Source organism: Apis mellifera, linkage group LG3 (assembly GCF_003254395.2).
Source record: "Apis mellifera strain DH4 linkage group LG3, Amel_HAv3.1, whole genome shotgun sequence".
Taxonomy (NCBI): Eukaryota; Metazoa; Arthropoda; class Insecta; order Hymenoptera; family Apidae; genus Apis; species Apis mellifera.
Window position 1 is genome coordinate 11380880 of NC_037640.1, and position 20477 is coordinate 11401356.

Sequence of the window (20477 nt, forward strand, 5' to 3'; positions counted from 1 at the left end):
ATATTTAATCTAAGTTAAAATATTTTTGGTTGAATTAAAAATTTAAATTTGAATATTTTTTGATTTAAATTTGAATATTTTTTGATTTAAATTTGAATATTTTTTGATTTAAATTTGAGTATTTTTTAATTTAAATTTGAATATTTTTTGATTTAAATTTGAATATTTTTTAATTTAAATTTGAATATTTTTTGATTTAAGTTTGAATATTTTTTGATTTAAGTTTGAATATTTTTTGATTTAAATTTGAATATTTTTTTATTTAAATTTGAGTATTTTTTGATTTAAATGAATATTTTTAAATGAATTAAATATTAATATTAAATTTAAAGTTTTTTTTAAATTTAAATTTAAATTTAAGTTAAATTTAAATTGAGTTTAAAATTATCTTATTTTAGTTTTTTTTATTTAATTTTATATAATATATATTAAAATTTATCTCTCTAATTTAAGTGAAAAAATTAATTATCATGCATATTATTCATGTTTTTTTATATATGTTTATATTATTTATTATATTATTTTATATTATTTTATTTTTATTATATTATATTATTTTTTTTATTATATTATTTTTTATATATAATTTTTATTATTATAATTAGTATAAAAAATTAACTTAAAACTTTAAAGGGTTTTTTAAAATTTTTTCAATATTTAAAAATAATGGTTCAAACGATTTTACGGACGCAAGTTGAGCACCGACACCGATGCGCCGATCTATCGTCTAATCTGCGATCCTTGAATCTGCGTCACTTTGCTGCCACCGAGTCAGATACCAAGGATATCATTTTATCGAGCATCTCGATACGATACGAGAGAGGGAAGATATGCATCGTGAGAACATTGAACGAAGATTCGCGAGTAAAAGAAAAAAATTAAAAGATTGACTCAACACGTATAAACACTCGAAAATATAATTACGTCTAATTTTCGTTTGTCGAGAAATTCGAGGTAAAACGCGTACTTCAACTTCCTCGAATTCCACGATCGAGATGTAAAAAATCTTAAACAAGCTTGTGCGAACATCTAAATAAACGTAGGAAAGATAAAGCTGCTACTTTTGCTTATTTCAACGAGGCACGCATACGCATACCTGACAATTTTGCGTCATAAATTTCTTTGAATTCCTCCACCGAAGCCATTAATTCGTCGTGTATGCAATCTATCGTGTAGATCAAGTCATTTCACCGGACTGTTATTTCGTTTCAATTACTTACGTTTACCCAACGTATTAAGCGCTGTTTGTCGCGCCCGTTTAAAGATATCCGCGATAACGCTGGAAGATATTCGGATATTGTTCGATCGATAGCCGTTAATTCGTTGGACATCGTGCGCAAGATGGATCCGTTATCGACCGAGTCGTTTCAATTTCGTCCTGCTCCGTTTAAAAATATCGATGGAACATTATTTTTCGTACACCCGATGCATCGTTTAATCGCGCGTATTAAAGCGATCAAAGTTCCATAATTTAAATATCAACGGCGATGAGCAAAGGCGAAATTTAATCTACGAGTTTACGAGTCGATGATCAGAATCAGTCGCGTGACGCGGTTGATAAATCGACGGTCGATAATTGGGATGGTTCGTTGGGATGCTTTTGGAAATTTGCGGATGACGAATCTTGCAATTAACTGTGTATTATTTCGTTCGGCGGTGCGATGTTATCGACGGAGTCTAAATTATCGTGGCCGTTATTAGACGATCTTACGTACAATAGAGTATTCATTGTTGAGTTTCTAACAAGTGGAGCAAAGTTGTGTCGTCCGTCGATGAAATGGCACAATTGTTACGTAATGATGGAACAATTATAATTGACGTAGGAAATCTTTAACGTTCCAATTGTTTCCGCGATAACTGTCCATTCAGAAGTGTTAAGAGAGAGAGAGAAAAAAATACGCTACGGAAGGAACGCATGACCGGGCAAACCTAACCTAAGCAAAGAACGAACCAAGTAATTGATATACAGTATCGACGGTTGCCACGTGACGTGAATTTCATCCTTATAAATCGCAAACGGAATCAGATTCTTGCATTATACGACGACACGAAGAAAGATACACGTCGTCACAACCTCTCCTAAATAGAAGCTTGATCGAGTGTAATGGGCTCCAATAAGGATGAAATCAAGTTCAATGTAACTTGAGAATCCGAATCCATTTAGGGACACTACGTGTTATTTTGTTGAATGGTGAAGCGATTGGTATCTCTGATACGGATCAATTGAAATTAGAAATGAAGAAAAATGAAATTTAAATTCAATTTAAATTTTACAATATCGTATTCAATAAAATGTTCGATATATCATATACAAAATATTAATTAATTTTCTGTTCGTTTTTCACGCCGTAAATTTTTATGTTAATCAAATATTTTAGGAGTTTTAAGTTGCAAATATTTTCGTATTAGTAAAGTATAGCTCGATTAAGCGTAATATATTTATAATTATGTTGAATATTTCTCGATTGAATCAACTTCATTCCGATTGCGGGCAAAAATTCGTTCTATCAGCGAAAGATTAATTATAAAACGTTCCCTCGCTAGATCTCGCGCGGTCACTTTCAAACCGCAGACCAACATTTAGTATATCTTATCTGCCGTACCTTTTAAAATTCTCCCACAACTCTAATTAGTACAGCGAAAGAATCTGGCTAATCGTATAACCGCGCAGAATTCTTCCCATCTGTAAACGTTAAACGACTGAAAAAAAAAAAAGCGGAACAATTCGTTTATTCAATTATTATAAATAACATTTTAATTAACGTTAGAACGTTATATATAAATAAAGAATGGCACGAATGCTGTTCGGGATACACGCTTGATTCGATCCCTATGCTCGGCTCGAACGTACGAGTCGTCTCGAGTTTTCCCGAAACGACCGCCAGAGGCGCTCTACGTTACGTTCGGTAGAGGCTCGAACAGATAGTCGTGAAACCGCCAGTCGTGCGGACGATTGTGTGTCGTTGCTCCGTTTGTGTTTATACGTTCGTTTCGTTCCCCGCGATACGTGGCCGTTTCCATACATCGTTCCACGGAAAATAGTGATTAGTGTCCCTGTGCTTGGGAAAAAGGAAGGCAATATGTCGTCCACTCGTCCTAACTGTTCGCGCGCATTCCTCGAACGCGATGACGGGCACGCCGGACCACGAGCAAACCCGATCTTGTCGTCGTAGTGAGTCAGACCCTTTTACTTTTCTTCGTACCTCGTGCCCGGCCGACCACTTCGAGTCCTTTCTATCCATGAGATCGCGTTCGACGTATCTGTGCACGGGACAAAAGGCAGTTCTCGTTCGTATTCCATTCTTTCGACGCGCAATTCGTTTCGAAACGAATAGTCGTGCCATTCGCATATACGCATGTCAAGTCAAAAGTGGATTTACGTGGATTTCTGCTTCAAGCTATTTCGCCCACTTTTGACCAAGTGTGCATTTTATATATCGTTCTGTGAACTATGCCGTGTATCGTTTATACGCAGTACACGTTTGTGTGTATCGTTGTCGATTACGATCGATCGAAAAGAAGCAAGTACGACGAAAAAACGCAAAACGGATGATTAACAGGTGGCGATAATTCGTGATAAACTCGTTCGATAATTTTCGAATTATTTTGGATCGAGCGTGTAACATGGTCGACTACGCCAGACGGTCCACCAATCGAACGATCAACAGAGGTCACCGGTGACGACAGTCGAGCGAAAACATTACGGTCGACGGTAAAAACACGAGTTACGATTCAACGTTTAGCATTATCTACGAGATATATACAAGACGGTCGGTGTATATAGCGAGAACGACGGTTGTATGTTTTTCTCGATACACGTGCTCCTGCGTGGCGTACAATACGTCGCCATCTATATTTAGTGGCATCGTTTCGAATTCGTGTGCATTCCTCTCGGTCCTTCGAAATCTCTTTGCCTCGCTCTCTAACACACGAGGCGCGAAGAAGGAAACGACGTAAGGTGAATTTAAGGGAACTCCGGACCGAATAACGCCATGGTGTATTTGAATAAACTTCTTTCGCGGAACTGGTAGAACGGTGTAACGTTTTTAACGATTCGATGCGGCGTAAAGGTGCATCCATAATTGCGTGACACTTCGTCTCGAATGGTATGAATCGATTCTATCGAATAACTAGTCATTGAAACCGTGACATGTAAGGAACGAAGATGTTGAACGCGGAGAACACCGACGGGTCACCGAAACGGAGGTCCACCTTTTACGTGTTCTTAGATAACGATACCAGACAACCGTCGAAAATTCCAAAAACGATCAACTCCGACCCCTCCGACAAGTACGTCAACAACACTTTCCCCATAAATACCTCGAAAACGATACCCAGTGTAATTTTAACGCGCACGTTGAGCAACAACGAATCGTCCTTGCCGAATCCGACGAAGCGTGTCGAGGATTCGTTTCCCGAGTCGAGAGGCAAGGTGCAATCTTTGACGAAGATATTCGAGGCGCCCCCGAAGGGTGATCAGGCGACGAATGGATCCGAGCAAAGGAAAAAGGTGGAGAGGACCAGATCTTTCAAGACCATCGAGAGATTTCAGAGTCGATTCACTGGTCGAAAAGACACCGGGAGAAAGGACAATCGTTTGAACAATACCATAGCGTGTTTCGAGGTGGAGGACGAGGAGAGTTCGAAGAAGAAGGCGGAAACGGATAAACGTTCGACGAAGAATCACGTCGATTCGAAGTCGAGCAACACTGTGGGGAAGATCAATTCGTCGGAATCGAGGATCAAACAGAACAGCGGTACCACGTTCACCAACTTGTTGATACGCAGAACCCATAGCACGAAATTAGCGAGAAGCACGAGCACGTTGGTGAAGACGGGTGGCAGGCACGCGTCGGTCGACAGTCCTTGCAGCGTCGCGACGCCGGCCAAAAGCGAGACTCATCGTTACCGATCGAGTAGCGAGAAGTCGAAGGAAGACGAGACAACGCCGGACGATTCTGTCGCGGATAACGACGAGGGGACCGAGTCATCCGTGTTCGAGGACGCTGACGCGGACGCTGGGATACATTCAGGTAGGCGTATAACGCACTTTGTAATTAGAATGAGAATTTTATATAGGCAATAAAATTTTTCTACCATGATGAAATGCAGGATGATAGGCAGTTTGTCGGACGGATCGATAGCGTTGTTGTAGAGATAAAGAAAATTAATCGAAATTGCGCGCGTAATTTGAACGTGTCAGAGTAAGTTTTTCTCTCTTCTTTTTTTGTACGCGCGAAAGAAAATATAAATATTCCTCCTCTTTCTTTCGAATAATTCTCTCTGTGAATCGTTAAAAACATTTTATATCCGTATTTTTTCCAATGTTTAAAATAACCACCAAAGCAATATTCGATATAATTACTCGTATTTAAGAAGGACCGATATTTCTGCCATTAATACTATATATATATATATTCAGAAGGAAATGTCGTTTCGTGTAATTACCGAACGAATTGCCCCGAGCCATTAATGTACCCTTTATTCGAAAAAAGATATACATGTTATATGCGTAAACACTGTTATATCATAAAATATTTTTTATATTAAATATTCCGTTTTTAATACTTTACATCTATTTATTCTGAAATATTTTCCAAGATTTTAACAACTTCCTTACCTATTATCTCGTAGAATTTTATTTACAATTTACCCATAAAATTTATACTCGCAATTCGAACCGTACCATAAATATACCACAATATACTATAATATCCCTGACACTTGCACGGTCTTCACCTTTTCTTCTTCTTCCCTCCTCCTCCTTTCTGGAGCCCCCCCGATATTTTCTCAATTTTCTAAATAATCATTTGCACAAACAAAATATTGAACCAACTACTATTTTCTTCTTTTTGAAGGAAGAGGATCGCCCTTAATTAAGGCGGACGAACTCTCGAACGAGAAATAAAAAAAGGAAAAAGGGGGAAGGAGAGAGAGAGAGAAACGGGGTCTCTTGCCAAGCGATTTCTGGCCAGGTAACGGGACCCGTGAATTCGTATCTCGATCGCTTCCTCAACTTTGATTTACGAGAGCATCCCTTTCGTTGCATAGACTTCTCGCGTTGTCTCCAAGATTCTTCGATAAATTCTACTTTTTTTTTTTCAAATCTGGAAGGAATTTATCTCTTCTTTTAAATATTCCTAATTTCGAACCATGATTTTTCTCGAAATTTTTAAAAAAGCAATAAGTTTAATTTTCTTTTAACGTGAGTTTGAAATTTTTTTCCTCTCGTTTTTGTTCGGGTAAAAATGTGATATTTGCATGAATAACTATTAGAGGAGACTATGGAGGATTTTTGCTCGAGCTGGCAGGGAAAAAATTTGCATTTACAGTAAAGCAACGCCTACCGGCAGACGCAAGCATCTCGTACCGAACCTAATTGAATTTCACGCGGAATTAAGTTAATTGATCACCTTTAATAATGCCAGCCTCCCAATACTAAATATTTATAAACCTCTTGACGTAACGGGACTCAACGAAGGTCCCGTAGGAGAGATAATCTTAATTAGGGGACATTTTGTCTTCTCCAAAACGTCTATTTCCCAATTTTCGATGCTAAAATTTAATTTAATTCAAGATCGATATATACATACATTTTCTCTTCAACTTCAACCTTTTTTATTCAACTTAAGCAAAAGAAAGGAATGCACTTCTCGAAATAATAATTATTCTTTTCAATGGATAAATATAATATATTCCATATAAACGAATATTCTGTATATATACAAATATAAATATTAATGATTTAAATATTGCACGAATAAATAAAAATACTAATTCAATTGAATCGATAGATAATATTCTTATTACAAATCCTAATTGTCTAAGAGTCGAATAAGCAACAACTTTCTTTAAATCTAATTCAAAATTTGCCCTTCTCTTTTCTTTTCTTTCTTCTTCTTTTTTTAACCCAGCGAATAATATCGTTAATCTAGAAATTAATGAAATAAAATTTTTACATTTTAAGTCTGATAAAATCTACATATCGAATTAATAAATAAATTCCAGCTGTTACCAAAGTTGATGCCAAAGATGAAACAGGAGTTGGAGCTATTATTGGTAATCAAGTTGAAAATTTGTGCACTTTTAATAAAAGCTGTTAATAATAAGATCGAATTCATCTTGAATTGAATTCGATCGAGCTCGAAATTTCAGCGGGGAGTTTACCCGGAACTTGCATTAAGAGGAGGAAGACCTACTTATGCGGTAGCCTGTCTCAGCCACCTGCCTTACAAAACCTTGGTGAAAAGAGAGGGGAGAGAAGGAGAGAAGGAGAGAGGGAGGGAGGGAGTTATTTGGGCAGTTGGCCCGAAAGGAAAAAAGATCTTGCACGATTCTCGTGCCTTCCCTTTGTTAGATTTCCTCGCGACCTTTTAAGCCGCCAACCCTTCGCCTCGTCTTTTCAATAATGGATGGTTGGAGAGGAATTCAAGTAGAGCTTCGTGTCCGGATTATTTTTAGAGCACTCGTGAACTTTTTCATACGAAAAGGAGAACGAAGGTGGAGAGGGGAAAAAAAAGAAGAAGAAAGAAAAGGGCAATCGACGAGTTTCGTAATAATTTTTATCTGTATATACGTTCTTTGAAGAGGATGAGTCATTGTTTACGATTCATCGCATGAATCGATATCTTTTTTAATCGATTTAGAATCCGTTTCGGCGGAAAAAAGGTGGAGGGAGATCTAGGAACGTTTCGAGGAGTGATTTCGTAACAAAAAAAAAAAAAAAAAAATATTCGAGATAAAATATTTTTTCACGGATGATATGCAAGTTTATTTTCGCAACAAAATGCTCGACGCGTTAACGTCGATATTTTTCTCTTCGAAATCAAACATCGTTCCTCCGGACAGAGTTAAAACAAATATTTCCGCCCGTAAAAAAAAAAAAATCTTCGTAAACCATATGAATACCACGCTTTATGTATACAAACTATTTTTTCTCTTTCTCTCTCTTTTTTTTTTTACAACGAATAGTTGAAAAGTCAATCGAGCGTAAGTCGTGATGTAAAAAAATCTCTCTTTAATCGTTACAAAACAAATCGATCAAACAATTAAAATATCAATTGCTTGAAGAAAAAAAATTTATATGCATATACATATATATTTGTTAATAAATATGAATAAAAATTTTTCTAAATTTTTATAATTTTTGGTTAAATTTACTTAAAAAATACTAACTAACACAGATAATTGTAAATAAAATTGTATGAATAAATAGTTTCTTTGTTTAAAAATTTAATTTTAAATTTGTGATTTAAAAATAGTTGATAAAAATTGATATATTTTTTCCTAAATTTTTATAATTTTTGGTTAAATTTACTTAAAAATCTATACTAACATAGATAATTGTAAATAAGATTGTATGAATAAATAGTTCCTTTAAAAATTTAATTTTAAATTTGTTGATTGAATGATTTAAAAATAGTATTAATATAATTTTTGATTAAATTTAAAAAATCTATACTAACATAAATAATTATAAATAAGATTGTATGAATAAATAGTTTGTTTGTTTAAAAATTTAATTTTAAATTTGTGATTTAAAAATAGTATTGATATAATTTTTGGTTAAATTTATTTAAAAAATCTATACTAACACAGATAATTGCAAATAAAATTGTATGAATAAATAATGTGTTTGTTTAAAAATTTAATTTTAAATTTGTGATTTAAAAATAGTATTAATATATTTTTTTCTAAATTTTTATAATTTTTGGTTAAATTTACTTAAAAAATCTATACTAACATAAATAATTATAAATAAAATTGTATGAATAAATAGTTTGTTCGTTTAAAAATTTAATTTTAAATTTGTGATTTAAAAATAGTATTGATGTAATTTTTGGTTAAATTTACTTTAAAAATCTATACTAACACAGATAATTGTAAATAAAATTATTATAAATTGTAAATAAGATAATTGTAAATAAGATTGTATGAATAAATAGTTTGTTCGTTTCAATCACAAATTTAATTTTAAATTTGTGATTTAAAAATAGTATTGATATAATTTTTGGTTAAATTTACGTAAAAAATCTATACCAACACGGATAATTGGAAATAAGATTGTATGAATAAATAGTTTGTTCGTTTAAAAATAATTATGAAATTTAAATTTAATAATTACGTAAATTTTAAATTAATATAAAAATGAATATTGAATAAAAATTTTCCATATTCCATCGATTGAATTTCCAGAAACTTCGTTTAGAACTTTAATATCGTTCCTTTCGAATTTTCTATCAAAGCTCGATCCTGTAACGCGTAATACGCGTGGCGGCCGATTTTCTCTAAAAAGCGACATAAGGTATCTCTCCTCCACTCGATAATCACTCCGTCTCCCGATACATTTGGGCCATATTGCGCCAGTATCGCGGCGGCAAGATAACTCAACGCCTCGATCGTAATAGAGCCATCGTTTATCTGCCCCGATTCTCCCTCCTCCTCCTTCTCCTCCTCCTCTGCCCCCTCCCCTCTAACCCTGCATCATCGCGCGAATCCGATTTTTTACGGTTCGTTTTCGCAGCGAAACAGTTGGAATCCTCCCCCCTCCCTCCTCGGAGCGTTTAATGGATCGGCCTGTATATACTCTTATTCCCTCCTATCTCGCTCCCCTTTCACTGTGAAAAATCACAGATGACAGAAATCACGGATCGCAGCTTCGAAGTCGAAGAGGCGTTACGAAAATCCTTTTCTTTTTCCGCTCTCGTTTCTCTCTTTTCTTTCTTTCTTTCTTTTTTACGATTTGCGAGCGATAGCGGAAGACAATGACGAGGATGGATGGATGGATGAATGGACGAGGAACGAGAATAGGATCCGTGTCGTTCGCTCGATGATTCCATTTATACGTGTTATTACGCGTCTCGAATGAGGATATAAGAGGATATAAGTTGGTATGAATATTTCAGAGATTCTTTTCCAGTGATGCTCGTAGCCTCGTAGCCTTCTTCTTGTTAATTCTTTCCCCTTCCCCTCTTTGCGAAAGAGATTTTTCAACGCGACTCTCCACTTTCGAGGTGGAAAAATTGGAGCGGGCGCTTATTATTCGTATTATTCGTCATCTTACGCGTCGAGAATCAAATAATTCCTCCCATAAGCCGAAACGAGCGAAATTCGTCCGCTTTTTCAAACTTTTTCGCCGTTCCTATTCGTTCTGAAACGAGAGAAAAAAGAGAGGAGGGATAATAATAATAATAATAATAAAAAATTACGAAGTTGCGAGGTGGAGATGGATAGATAAATTCGCGGGCAAAAAAGTTGGCGAAGGCAATTTGGTGGTGAACGGGACGAGGCTCGCAGCCGTCAGGCCACCCACTAATGGCCGTGCTCGGCAATAACGGCGGAATGACATCAGAATCCATCCCGTTTTCCTTTGTCAGTAATTGCGCTCTAATCGCGTATGCTCGACGCGAAGCGGATGAACACACGTATATATATATATATATATACGAGAATCGAGTTGAAACGAATTTGAAGCCGAGACCGGTCGAATCTAGGCCTCGTTATGAAATCATTTCGAAACGAGCGTGGCTGTTACTTAATTGTGGCCGATCGTGCTTAACGCTGTTGGATCGCGTTGCATCGTGTTTGAAAATAATAACGGAGGCGATATACGTGCCGTTTCTCTCACAGCGAATCGCCGAACGTTTTGCGCGGATTCGTTTCGCCGCCTTTCCTTATCGCGGTTGCCTATGTTTTTCCACGTTTTTTTGCAATCGATTCGAGGTTGCGTTAACAAAAAAAAAAAAAAACGTGCTTGAATTATACGTGTAATATGTATATCGAGCAAAATTTATCACGTTTCGTAACCGTTGAATTTGAAAATTATTTCTTTTTATATTTATTTATTTATTTTTTTTTTTTTTTCATGGAAAGGAATTACGACGCAATCGTAATGGCAATTTGAAAAATAAAGCGATACTTGGGGCTCGATAATGATTGAAAACTCGGAACGATATGAATATATTTATCGCGAAATATGTTTCGAATATTTCTCGCGCTCTGTTTTGCAAAACTTTTATTCCACATTTCCGTATTTCCAAATAATCGTTGATTTTCTGCTTCGACGAAACGACAAAGCGACCGAAGCGCGATATTATATTATTATTTTTTTTTTACAATTCTCCTAGAAATCCCTAGAAACGCGAATTACAAATTTCCTTTCATTGAAAACACCTTCTATTTGGATCCTTATCTCGATCCAAAGCGCTTTCGATACGTGTCCATCGTCGTAAATTTATACTCGCGCGATATTTCGCAACGTTGCGCTGCACTCTCGACTTCCGTTCTTACCGTGGAGAACGTAGCCGATTGGATACACTACTAGAAGGATTTTTTTTAGAAAGGAGCCGATTCAGAATTGAAATTTTTCGTTCAGTTAACGCCCCTTCGATTCGAGATTTCTTCATCATTTCCACGATAATCGATCTATCGCATAGGATGGATCGAATCCGCGAGCAGGAAATCGTGTCCTTCCGCGAATGGTCGAACGTGAGAATACGCCGGAAATTCGTTCCCAGCGGGTCTCGATCCCGCACGGAGAGGAGAGGCTGTGTTACCTCGCTTTCTCACGATCCATTTTTTCTTCCACTCTCCTGTCGATTATTAGATCCAGAAACTGGGCAGAAAGGACCACGCCAGAAACGTTAATTTTTAATTTTATTCCTTGATTCGCGAATTCTTCTCGTCTCCTTTCGTCTTGTCCAGTTTCTTCCTGGACAATCTGTTTTCGATTTTCTCGATTCCTTTAGATCTTCTTAGATTGCTCCAATTTCCTCTGACTTTGGGATGCTAAGAACGTGAATTTTTAATACGAGATTTTCTTAGGTTGCTCGTCGAATTCCTTCTGTTTTTTAGAAAGACGAGCATTAAGTAAATTTTCTTCGACTTGTTTCGATCTACTTTGGTCTTGTTCTCGCAATTCTCTCGATCCCTTTAGACTCTTCTTATCCGAGATTTTCTTAGACGACCAGAAAGAGTAAATTTTTAATTTTACTCGATTCGCGTCTCTTCGAATCCTTCCGATCCCCTTTCGTCCAGGTTCTCCTAATTTTCTCGATCCCTTTAGATCTAGATCTTCTTAGATTGCTCCAATTTTCTTTGACTTTAGGGCAGAAAGTGGGACGCTAAGAACGTGAATTTTTAATTTTACTCGAGTCCTTCCAATTCCCTAGGCGCCTTTAGATCTAGGTCTCCCTAGATTGCTCGAATCTCTCCCTCAGTTTCCCTATCGATTTTCCTATTACATTACGTCTTCCCATTATATTTCTCCAAGCATCTCTCATTGTTTCACACGAATTTACCAATTTCTATCGTGTAAATTGTGATCTTCATTTCATTCATTCGAACGAAATTCTTTCAATTACGATCCCCATATATTTTACAACAATAATATAAATAAATCCCTCCGTTGCCAGTAATAAAACGATCGAAACGTTGATAAAAAGTATAAATTGCTCAGAAATTTTCCCGCGTTTTCTCGTAAACAGGCGCAATTCACAAAGTGAACGTGTATTTCTTCGCCGGTTTTTTTGCCCCGTGGGGCGTATTATCGCGCGTGAGAACGCGTTCAGTTAAACAACGTTTATCGTGTGGGCGGGGAGGGGTCCCTCCATTTTCGCCTTTTCTTTTCCTTTTTCCTTTTTTTTTTTTTTTTTTTTCTCTTCTCCACTCCGGCTTTCACCTTGTAAACACGCGTTGCAGCCGCGATCTTATCGATCATCCTAGAGACGCTCGTTCCCAGTCACTGGGTCAACCGGAAAGTTTTATTTAAATTTTCTCTATCTGTCTTTCTGCGAGTAATAATTTACATGGAAAAGTTGCGAAACTTTGAGGGTTAAACGGATGTTCCATTCCAGGGAAATATCAATTCCATCTTTTATTTCTGCGAAATGAAATTATTTGTTGTAGAACTGGAATTGCTTACTGTTATGAATTATGGGAGGAGAATAAAAGAGTTGTGTATTCTTATTAAGAATTCTTCTTAGATGCATTTTTGTGGGTAAAAGCAAGGCTGTAGATTATTTATAAATATAAATAATTATGTAAAATTCTGAGGTTGAAGTAAATTGTTTGGAGGAGAATCGACGATTGCATTGCTCTTGTTTGAAAAAAAAATTATTATGTAGTTATTGGGAGGAGTATAAAATATATTTACTTCTTTTTTCTTTTGACAAAGCGTTAATAAATAAAACGCACGAGTTATATAATAACGTTTCAACAATACATGATATTTTACATTAGAAACGAATCGATCGGATGGAAAAGGCGTACAAAAGCTCTTTGAAATTCGTTGAAGGCGTGGCCTCGTTGAAAGAAAGGCTTTGGAATGTCACGAATGTTGAATTTATTATTTCTTTTTTTTTTTTCCTCTCTTTTTTTCCATTGTGCACCCATTGAAAGAACGTATAATATAATATAATATATATAAGCATGAAATATATCGGTGAATTTTATGAAACGATGGCAGGAAGGGAACAAGAAGAATCACTGTCGTATTTTAAAACAGCCGTTAATTAAAGCTTAATTAAGCAGCGTTAATTAAGCGTTCTTAAAATAACGAGGCGTGTAAAGATTGTGTGTTTAACTGAAATATAAGAAACCAGTTTCCCATAAATCGTATATTCGTATATTATACCCAATAATTGAACGATATTTCTCGTTCCAATTTCCAACGATCGAAGTGCTATAACGTTAAGATAATGATATTATACGATAAACCACAACTTTCATAAAGTATTCTACATCGTCCACGTGTTGTGTAAAAAATTTAAAAAAATGTACAAAAGAATCCTCTTACATCTCATTTACATTCGATTCGAATTCGAAATTTAAAGGTAATCGAAGCGAGTAGGACGAAATAATCAAATCTAGTGGATGAAAAAAGATGTCTGCCTCCGTGTTAACCTAACATAACTTGACCATTAACGTAACGATATTATACGATAAACTAGAAATTTCACAGAGTATTCTATATTGTCCACATATTGTAAAAAGTTTAAAAATTGTACAAAAGAATCCTCTTACGTCTCATTTACATTCGATTCGATGATTCGAACTCGAAATTTAAAGGTAATTGCAGGCAAATAGCAGGACGAAATAACAGGACAAATCCAGTGGATGAAAAAAGATGTCTGCCTCCGTGTTAACCTAACCTAACTTGACCATTAACGTAATGATATTATACGATAAACTAGAAATTTCACAGAATATTCTATATCATCCACATATTGTGAAAAATTTAAAAAATGTATAAAAGAATCCTCTTACGTAAATTTGAAAATTAAAGGTAATTGGAGCAAATAGGAGGACGAAATAGTCAAATCCAGTAGATGAAAAAAGATGTCTGCCTATTAACGTAACGATATTATACGATAAACTAGAAATTTCACAGAATATTCTACATCGTCCACATATTGTAAAAAATTTAAAAAAATATATAAAAGAATCCTTTTACGTGAATTCGAAAATTAAAGGTAATTGGAGCAAATAGCAGGACGAAATAGTCAAATCCAGTGAATGAAAAAAGATGTCTGCCTCCGTGTTAACTTAACCTAACCTGACCATTAACGTAATAATATTATACGATAAACTAGAAATTTCATAGAATATTCTACATTGTCCACATATTGTAAAAAATTTAAAAATTGTATAAAAAAATCCTCTTACGTGACGATTAAAATTCGAAAATTAAAAATAATTGGAACAAATAGACGAAATAATTAAATCTAGTGGATGAAAAAAGATGTCTGCCTTCGTATTAACCTAACCTAACTTGACCATTAACGTAATGATATTACATGATAAACTAGAAATTTCACAGAATATTCTACATCGTCCACATATTATAAAAAATTTAAAAATTGTATAAAAAAATCCTCTTACGTCTCATTTACATTCGATTCGAACTCGAAATTTAAAGGTAATCGAAGCGAATAAGACGAAATAATCAAATCTAGTGGATGAAGAAAGATGTCTGCCTCCGTGTTAACCTAACCTAACTTGACCGAGTGTGCAAATCGAATTGGAAATTGGTCGGTTGCATCGAATTATTGTTTTTCCTTTTTTGGAAAAAAAGAAAATGGTTGTATCGATTGAGGAAAAAAAATGGTTTTATTTATTTATTTTTTTTTTTTCTGGAGGATGAATCGACTTTTTGGCGGATTATTATCCGTCGTGGCGACATACATGAACGGCCCAGAATCGTCCTTTTCAATGGGCCAGCCACGAATGGATGGAATAGAAAATAGAAAATAGGTTAATAAATAATTGTTTCGAATTTTGAGAGAAGATTTCGATGTCGCGGAGATATTTTTGGATTTGATCTTTTCATTATAGATCTGGAAATTTTTAAACGTGTAATATTTTTAATTATGGGAATTACGTTAAAAGAAAGAATACTCTCCGTTAACTTTGAAGACACGTTTCTTTCTGTACGTGTAAAATTCGTACGTGTAAATAATCAATAATAGCCTTCGAAATATAATGAAAGATTAACTACTATTATATACTCTATGAGTCTAAATAAACAAGAAAATAAATTTTTAAACGCTTTACAAAATGGCTTTACGAACAGAGATATTCCACGTTCTTTTTAAAAACATTTTTTCACGTCTCCCTCGATTCGTCGAATTGATCTAAAATCCACTTTCGTTATCATTCTTCCACTCGTAACGATTGAGTCGCAGTGAATTACACGCGAGAAACGTGGCAACAAACGTTGGAACCAAGGTTAATAATCGGCGAGGCGACGATTAACGCCAATCCCAAACTCGCGGAGTCGAGTTCGATCGCGCCCTCCCTCACGGCACGGTGGAAAGAAAAAAGAACGCGCACGATTTTATCGACCGAGCTGCCGGAAGTGACATCACGCGTCGGAAAAGCGGATTAGGATACACGTGGCCTCCTGCAGCGAGCAGTCATTAAGCCTCGGCTGAACACCGCCGAGGACGGGATCAATTGAGCCGGCAATTTAGCCGCGAATTGAGCGTGGATCAACGCAATTCCCAACCCAGGATTTGCATATCCGCCTTAATCGCGTACCTCGTAAGATCGCGTATGAAGGACGTTTCGCGATATTGACGATGATTTCGACGCGAGAGAAATTTTAACGAGGCGTGTTTCGTTTTCGACGAGCTCTGTTGTTGGAAAAAATTATTCGACCAGAAGTTGTTACCGACCGAAAAGTCGTCTCTCTCCGTTTCATTCGTTTCAATCGTTATTGATGAAATTATTTTTTTTTATATATATATTTAATCAGATTTTCGTGTCAAGTTGGTTGCGTTACGTTAAAAAATTAATCGCGATTCTGGCGCGAATCAAAACTCTCGAGCAGAGTTTTATAAATATAAAGCGAGTTCGAGTTCCTCGAAATGTTTTATCGGCGAATAGCATCAGGCCAGACCCTCGGTTGAAACGAGCCAGAGACACAAAAGCTCTTCAACCGTGTCTCTCGAGGCGCGAGAGCCTCGGTTCGAAAGTGTGACGTGGCGATCAATCATAATCGCGAAATTAATTGCGTTATTACGTTATCGTGTAATACACGGGAATAAATTAATCGTCGGGTTCGTTGCACTTGGAGCAACGTAACGGGCTTTCGTTTCGACGCGGCCTTACGACACTTTCCTTCTCTAAGGTTACGTTTTATCGTGGTAAACAAGTTTCTCTTTTCATGGGCGTAAAGCCGATCGAGATACCAACGCGGCGGATCTCTTCTCGGTTGTTCGTCACAGCTGATCGAGCAGCGTGCCGCTCTCCCTCTCTCTCTCTCTCTCTCTCTCTCTCTCTCTCTCTCTCTCTCTCTCTCTCTCTCTCTCTCTCTCTCGCCATCGCGTGCATTCCAATTTCTCTCTATCATTTTTATTTCTATTTTTTTTTTTTTTCTTTTAATCATTTATCCTTGGCAAAGCAGCGATTCCAGAGAATTTTAATCTCTTTTTCTTCGCGAAAAATTTCACTTTGGAATAATTTTAAATTTTAAACTTTGCATAACTTTGAACATGAGTCGTTCGCTTCTTTGGAATTAACTGTCGAAGCTTTAAATGAGATTTCGTTAAATGGCGAAAAATTAGCGGGAATTTTACTGAACCGGGATAAATTTCAAAGAACTTTAAATACCTTTGGTTTAATGTTTTCAAATTGTGTTATGAATAAATAAGAATTTAAAAAATTCCAAAGAATCTTGGAATAAGTTTAAATACTTTAAATATTATTCGATGCTTCGTATTATTTTTTTTTAATATAATCAACTAAAACATCTAATTTTATTAAATACACATCGTTCGAATGCTTTGGAATTTTCTTAAAGGAAGCGCGCGATCGAACATTTCAGCAAATTTCCCTTTATCGTCCAGTCGATTAACATCGACTTTTTCCTCCTCCCTTCTCGAACAAATTAGATTCTCGCGTTGTTTCTCACGCGGGGAAAGTCGATTACGTCGAACCAAGTTAATTACATCGGCGCCCCTTCATCCGTGCTAACTTATTATTCAACACCGTCCAATTGATTTAATTCCACTTAATTACTTCTTATTTCGCGAAATCGATCCTATTGCAGATCTTGTCGTTCGATATTTCACAATTGTTGAAAGGTGAACCGAGTGAAAACTCCATTTCCATTATCTTAATTTCATAATTTCCACCGATTCTAATTCAATCCAAGTTTCTGTTACCAAGAGATTAGCAATCGTTTATTATTTTAATTGCAAAAACGTGAATTGAAGAAAGTATTCACACTTGAGAAAGGCAATTAAATGTTATATCATAGGTATAGGTATTGTTAATCGTCGAACAATTATTTCCAACCCCTATTCTCACTCCAGAACAACTTTCCATTACCGATTAATGACACGAGCATTGCCTTTCAACGCTCCAAAAGCGACCCAAATATGTCTCCTCCCCTCCCCAAAAGGATTAACTTGGCCTAAGGTGTCCACTGCTGTTAGATCCAAATTCGATAAATTGAAGGGAAGGTATAAAAACCGGCCTATTTAACCTCCACCGCCAGCCTCCATTTTCCCCTTTCTTTTTTTTTTTTTTTTCTCTCATTACGAGCCACGATAAGGATCATCCCTTTTTGCCGTGCGAAGAAGGATGGTTCGTTGTCATCCTTGGCCAAGTCCATATATATATATATCGGATATTTAAATCTGCTTTGGCAACAATGAAGGGTACAAAGAGGCCCCTTTAATCCGCAAAAATGTGCCCTTTGTGCAAGGTCCCACCCCGGCCGCCTGGCGATCCCTTTAAAAGCTAGTTTATGGTACATATTGGCTGTCCCGCGACACCCCTCGAGGAGGATACTGCGGCCTGCACGTTCAACTTGCCCTTTTTTCTCTCTCTCTTTCTCTCTCCTTTGTCGGCTGGCTTGTTTACGTACGTAGCAAACGCTATCGACCTATCCCTATCAGTTCACAGCTCCCTTTTCCCCGTGGTCGCCGCATAATTTCTACCCGAGGCTCTTCTCTCGTCCAGTTCCATTGTGGAGAATTGCCTCGAGCAACGGGACAACGTTTTAGTTTAATTTACTTTTCGCGATGAATATCTTTTGGATTGGAATATTTGCTGTTTGGATTTCTTCTTCTTTTTAATTGCAGCGTAGATCGTCGTATAGGATGGAAGAATGCTTCGTTATATTTTATGAGCATCGTACAAAAAACGCCCTTGAATTTGACGTCGAAGTATAATTAGCTTCTTTACCGATTAAGATAAGATAAAGAGTTATTATATTCGTCTTGAAACTAGGAATTGGCGAACGATACGTTTTTAGTCGCTTGGATCTAAATTATAAATAAATAATTTTAAAACGAGTACTGATAATTAGCTTCTCTATCGATTCTTCAAACTACAAAATTGGAACGATACATTACTTGAATAAAAATTCAAAGTAATTTTACAACGAGCTAATAGTTGCATGTTGGGGATTGTCTCGAGTAAGTAGCTTCTTTACCGATTAAGACGATTTAGGTAAAAAGTTATATTCGTATATAGCTTCTTTACCGATTAAGACGATTAAGATAAGATAAAAATATATATTCGTCTTCAAACCACAAACTTGGATACATTTTAATCATTTGAATAAAAATTCTAAGTAATTTTGCAACGAGCTAATAGCTTGCATTGTTGAAGATTGTTTAGAATAATTAGCTTCTTTACCGATTAAGACTATTTAGACAGAAATTATATTCATATATAATATTATATTCGTATATAGCTTCTTTACCGATTAAGACGATTTAGATAAAAATATATATTCGTTTTCAAATCACAAACTTGGATACATTTTAATTACTCGAATAAAAATTCTAAGTAATTTTACAACGAGCTAATAGCTTGCATTGTTGAAGATTGTTTAAAATAGCTTCTTTACCGATTAAGACGATTAAGATAAAATAAAAATACATATTCAAACTACGAATTGGCAAACGATGCATTTTAACCACTCGAATAAAAATTCTAATTTTACAACGAGCTAATAATTGCATTGTTGAGGATTGCTTAGAGTAATTAGCTTCTTTACCGATTAAGATAAAATAAAACTATACATTCGTCTTCAAACCACAAACGTGGAACGATACATTTTAATCACTGGAATAAAAATTCCAAGTAATTTTACGACGAGCTAACGACGATCCTATATTAAGAAATAATCACCGCGTTATTTACACCACACTCGTCCATCCCATAATCCCAATATTCGCGCCAGCCTATCGAACGAGATCGATCAAGATTGCGCAACAAAAGTCTCACGCGTCCGTTATCCACTCGGAACTCAATCTCTCTCTCTCTCTCTCTCTCTCTCGAGATTGAGTTCTTCCATCGTTCTCGCCTATTCCCTCGATGTCTCGCAGCGCGAATAATCTCGCTTGCGAGCGGAACAAGTTTACAGTTGCGCCCTTCCCTCTCACCATTAATCCCTGGCCCCGCTGGTCGTCACCGCTCTTTTTTTTTCCTCTCTCTCTCTCCCCACCCCCACCGTCGCGAAACTGCTCCTCTTCCCGGGAGGAGAACGAGAGGATGAGTCACGGTTTTACCAAGGAGCCTTTACCCGGTGAACTCTCTCCCGGTCTGCCTCGTCATCCATCGCGGGAGGATTAACGACCCTGCTCGCTTCGTTTTTCTCGGTGCAAACCGGAAACCGATCTCTCGTCGTCCGTGCCCCACCACGTAGACAAGGGAATCCCAAGGTTTGATGATAATGATGATGATGATGATGATGATGATGATGATGATGATGCTCGTCTTGGATTTTCGAGGTAATTCGTATATGTGTAGTAGATGCGGTTGAAGAAAGCAACGTTTTAAATCCTCTTTTTACACGCAGAGCTTGTTAATCGTTAATCGATCGACGTATTTCTAATAAGTTGAGAAGCAAGTTTAAATTTTACAACGGATATAACGTGTATTTTAATTTGAATCGTATTATGAATTATAAGTTTCTCTTCTTTTCTTCTTTTTTTTTTTTTTTGTAAACTAAACTTGAA

General features: G+C 36.2%; 1 protein-coding gene across 18 annotated transcripts in view; it reads left to right on the forward strand.

Moving 5' to 3' along the window:
* LOC724344 (probable Ras GTPase-activating protein) overlaps positions 1-20477 on the forward strand; it is a 376738-nt gene that overhangs the window by 286199 nt on the left and 70062 nt on the right. For 3 of the 18 annotated variants that reach the window (XM_006568398.3, XM_006568397.3, XM_026439475.1), the window contains exon 1: positions 2914-5033. The exons of 12 other annotated variants lie outside the window; for them this stretch is intronic. In XM_006568398.3, coding sequence (XP_006568461.2) covers positions 4166-5033 — 868 coding nt within the window. In that variant the 5' untranslated portion in view covers positions 2914-4165. Of the gene's footprint in view, positions 1-2912; positions 5034-20477 lie in introns of those variants that run through there. 3 more of the 18 variants (XM_006568395.3, XM_006568396.3, XR_003304269.1) reach the window with 2 other exon arrangements.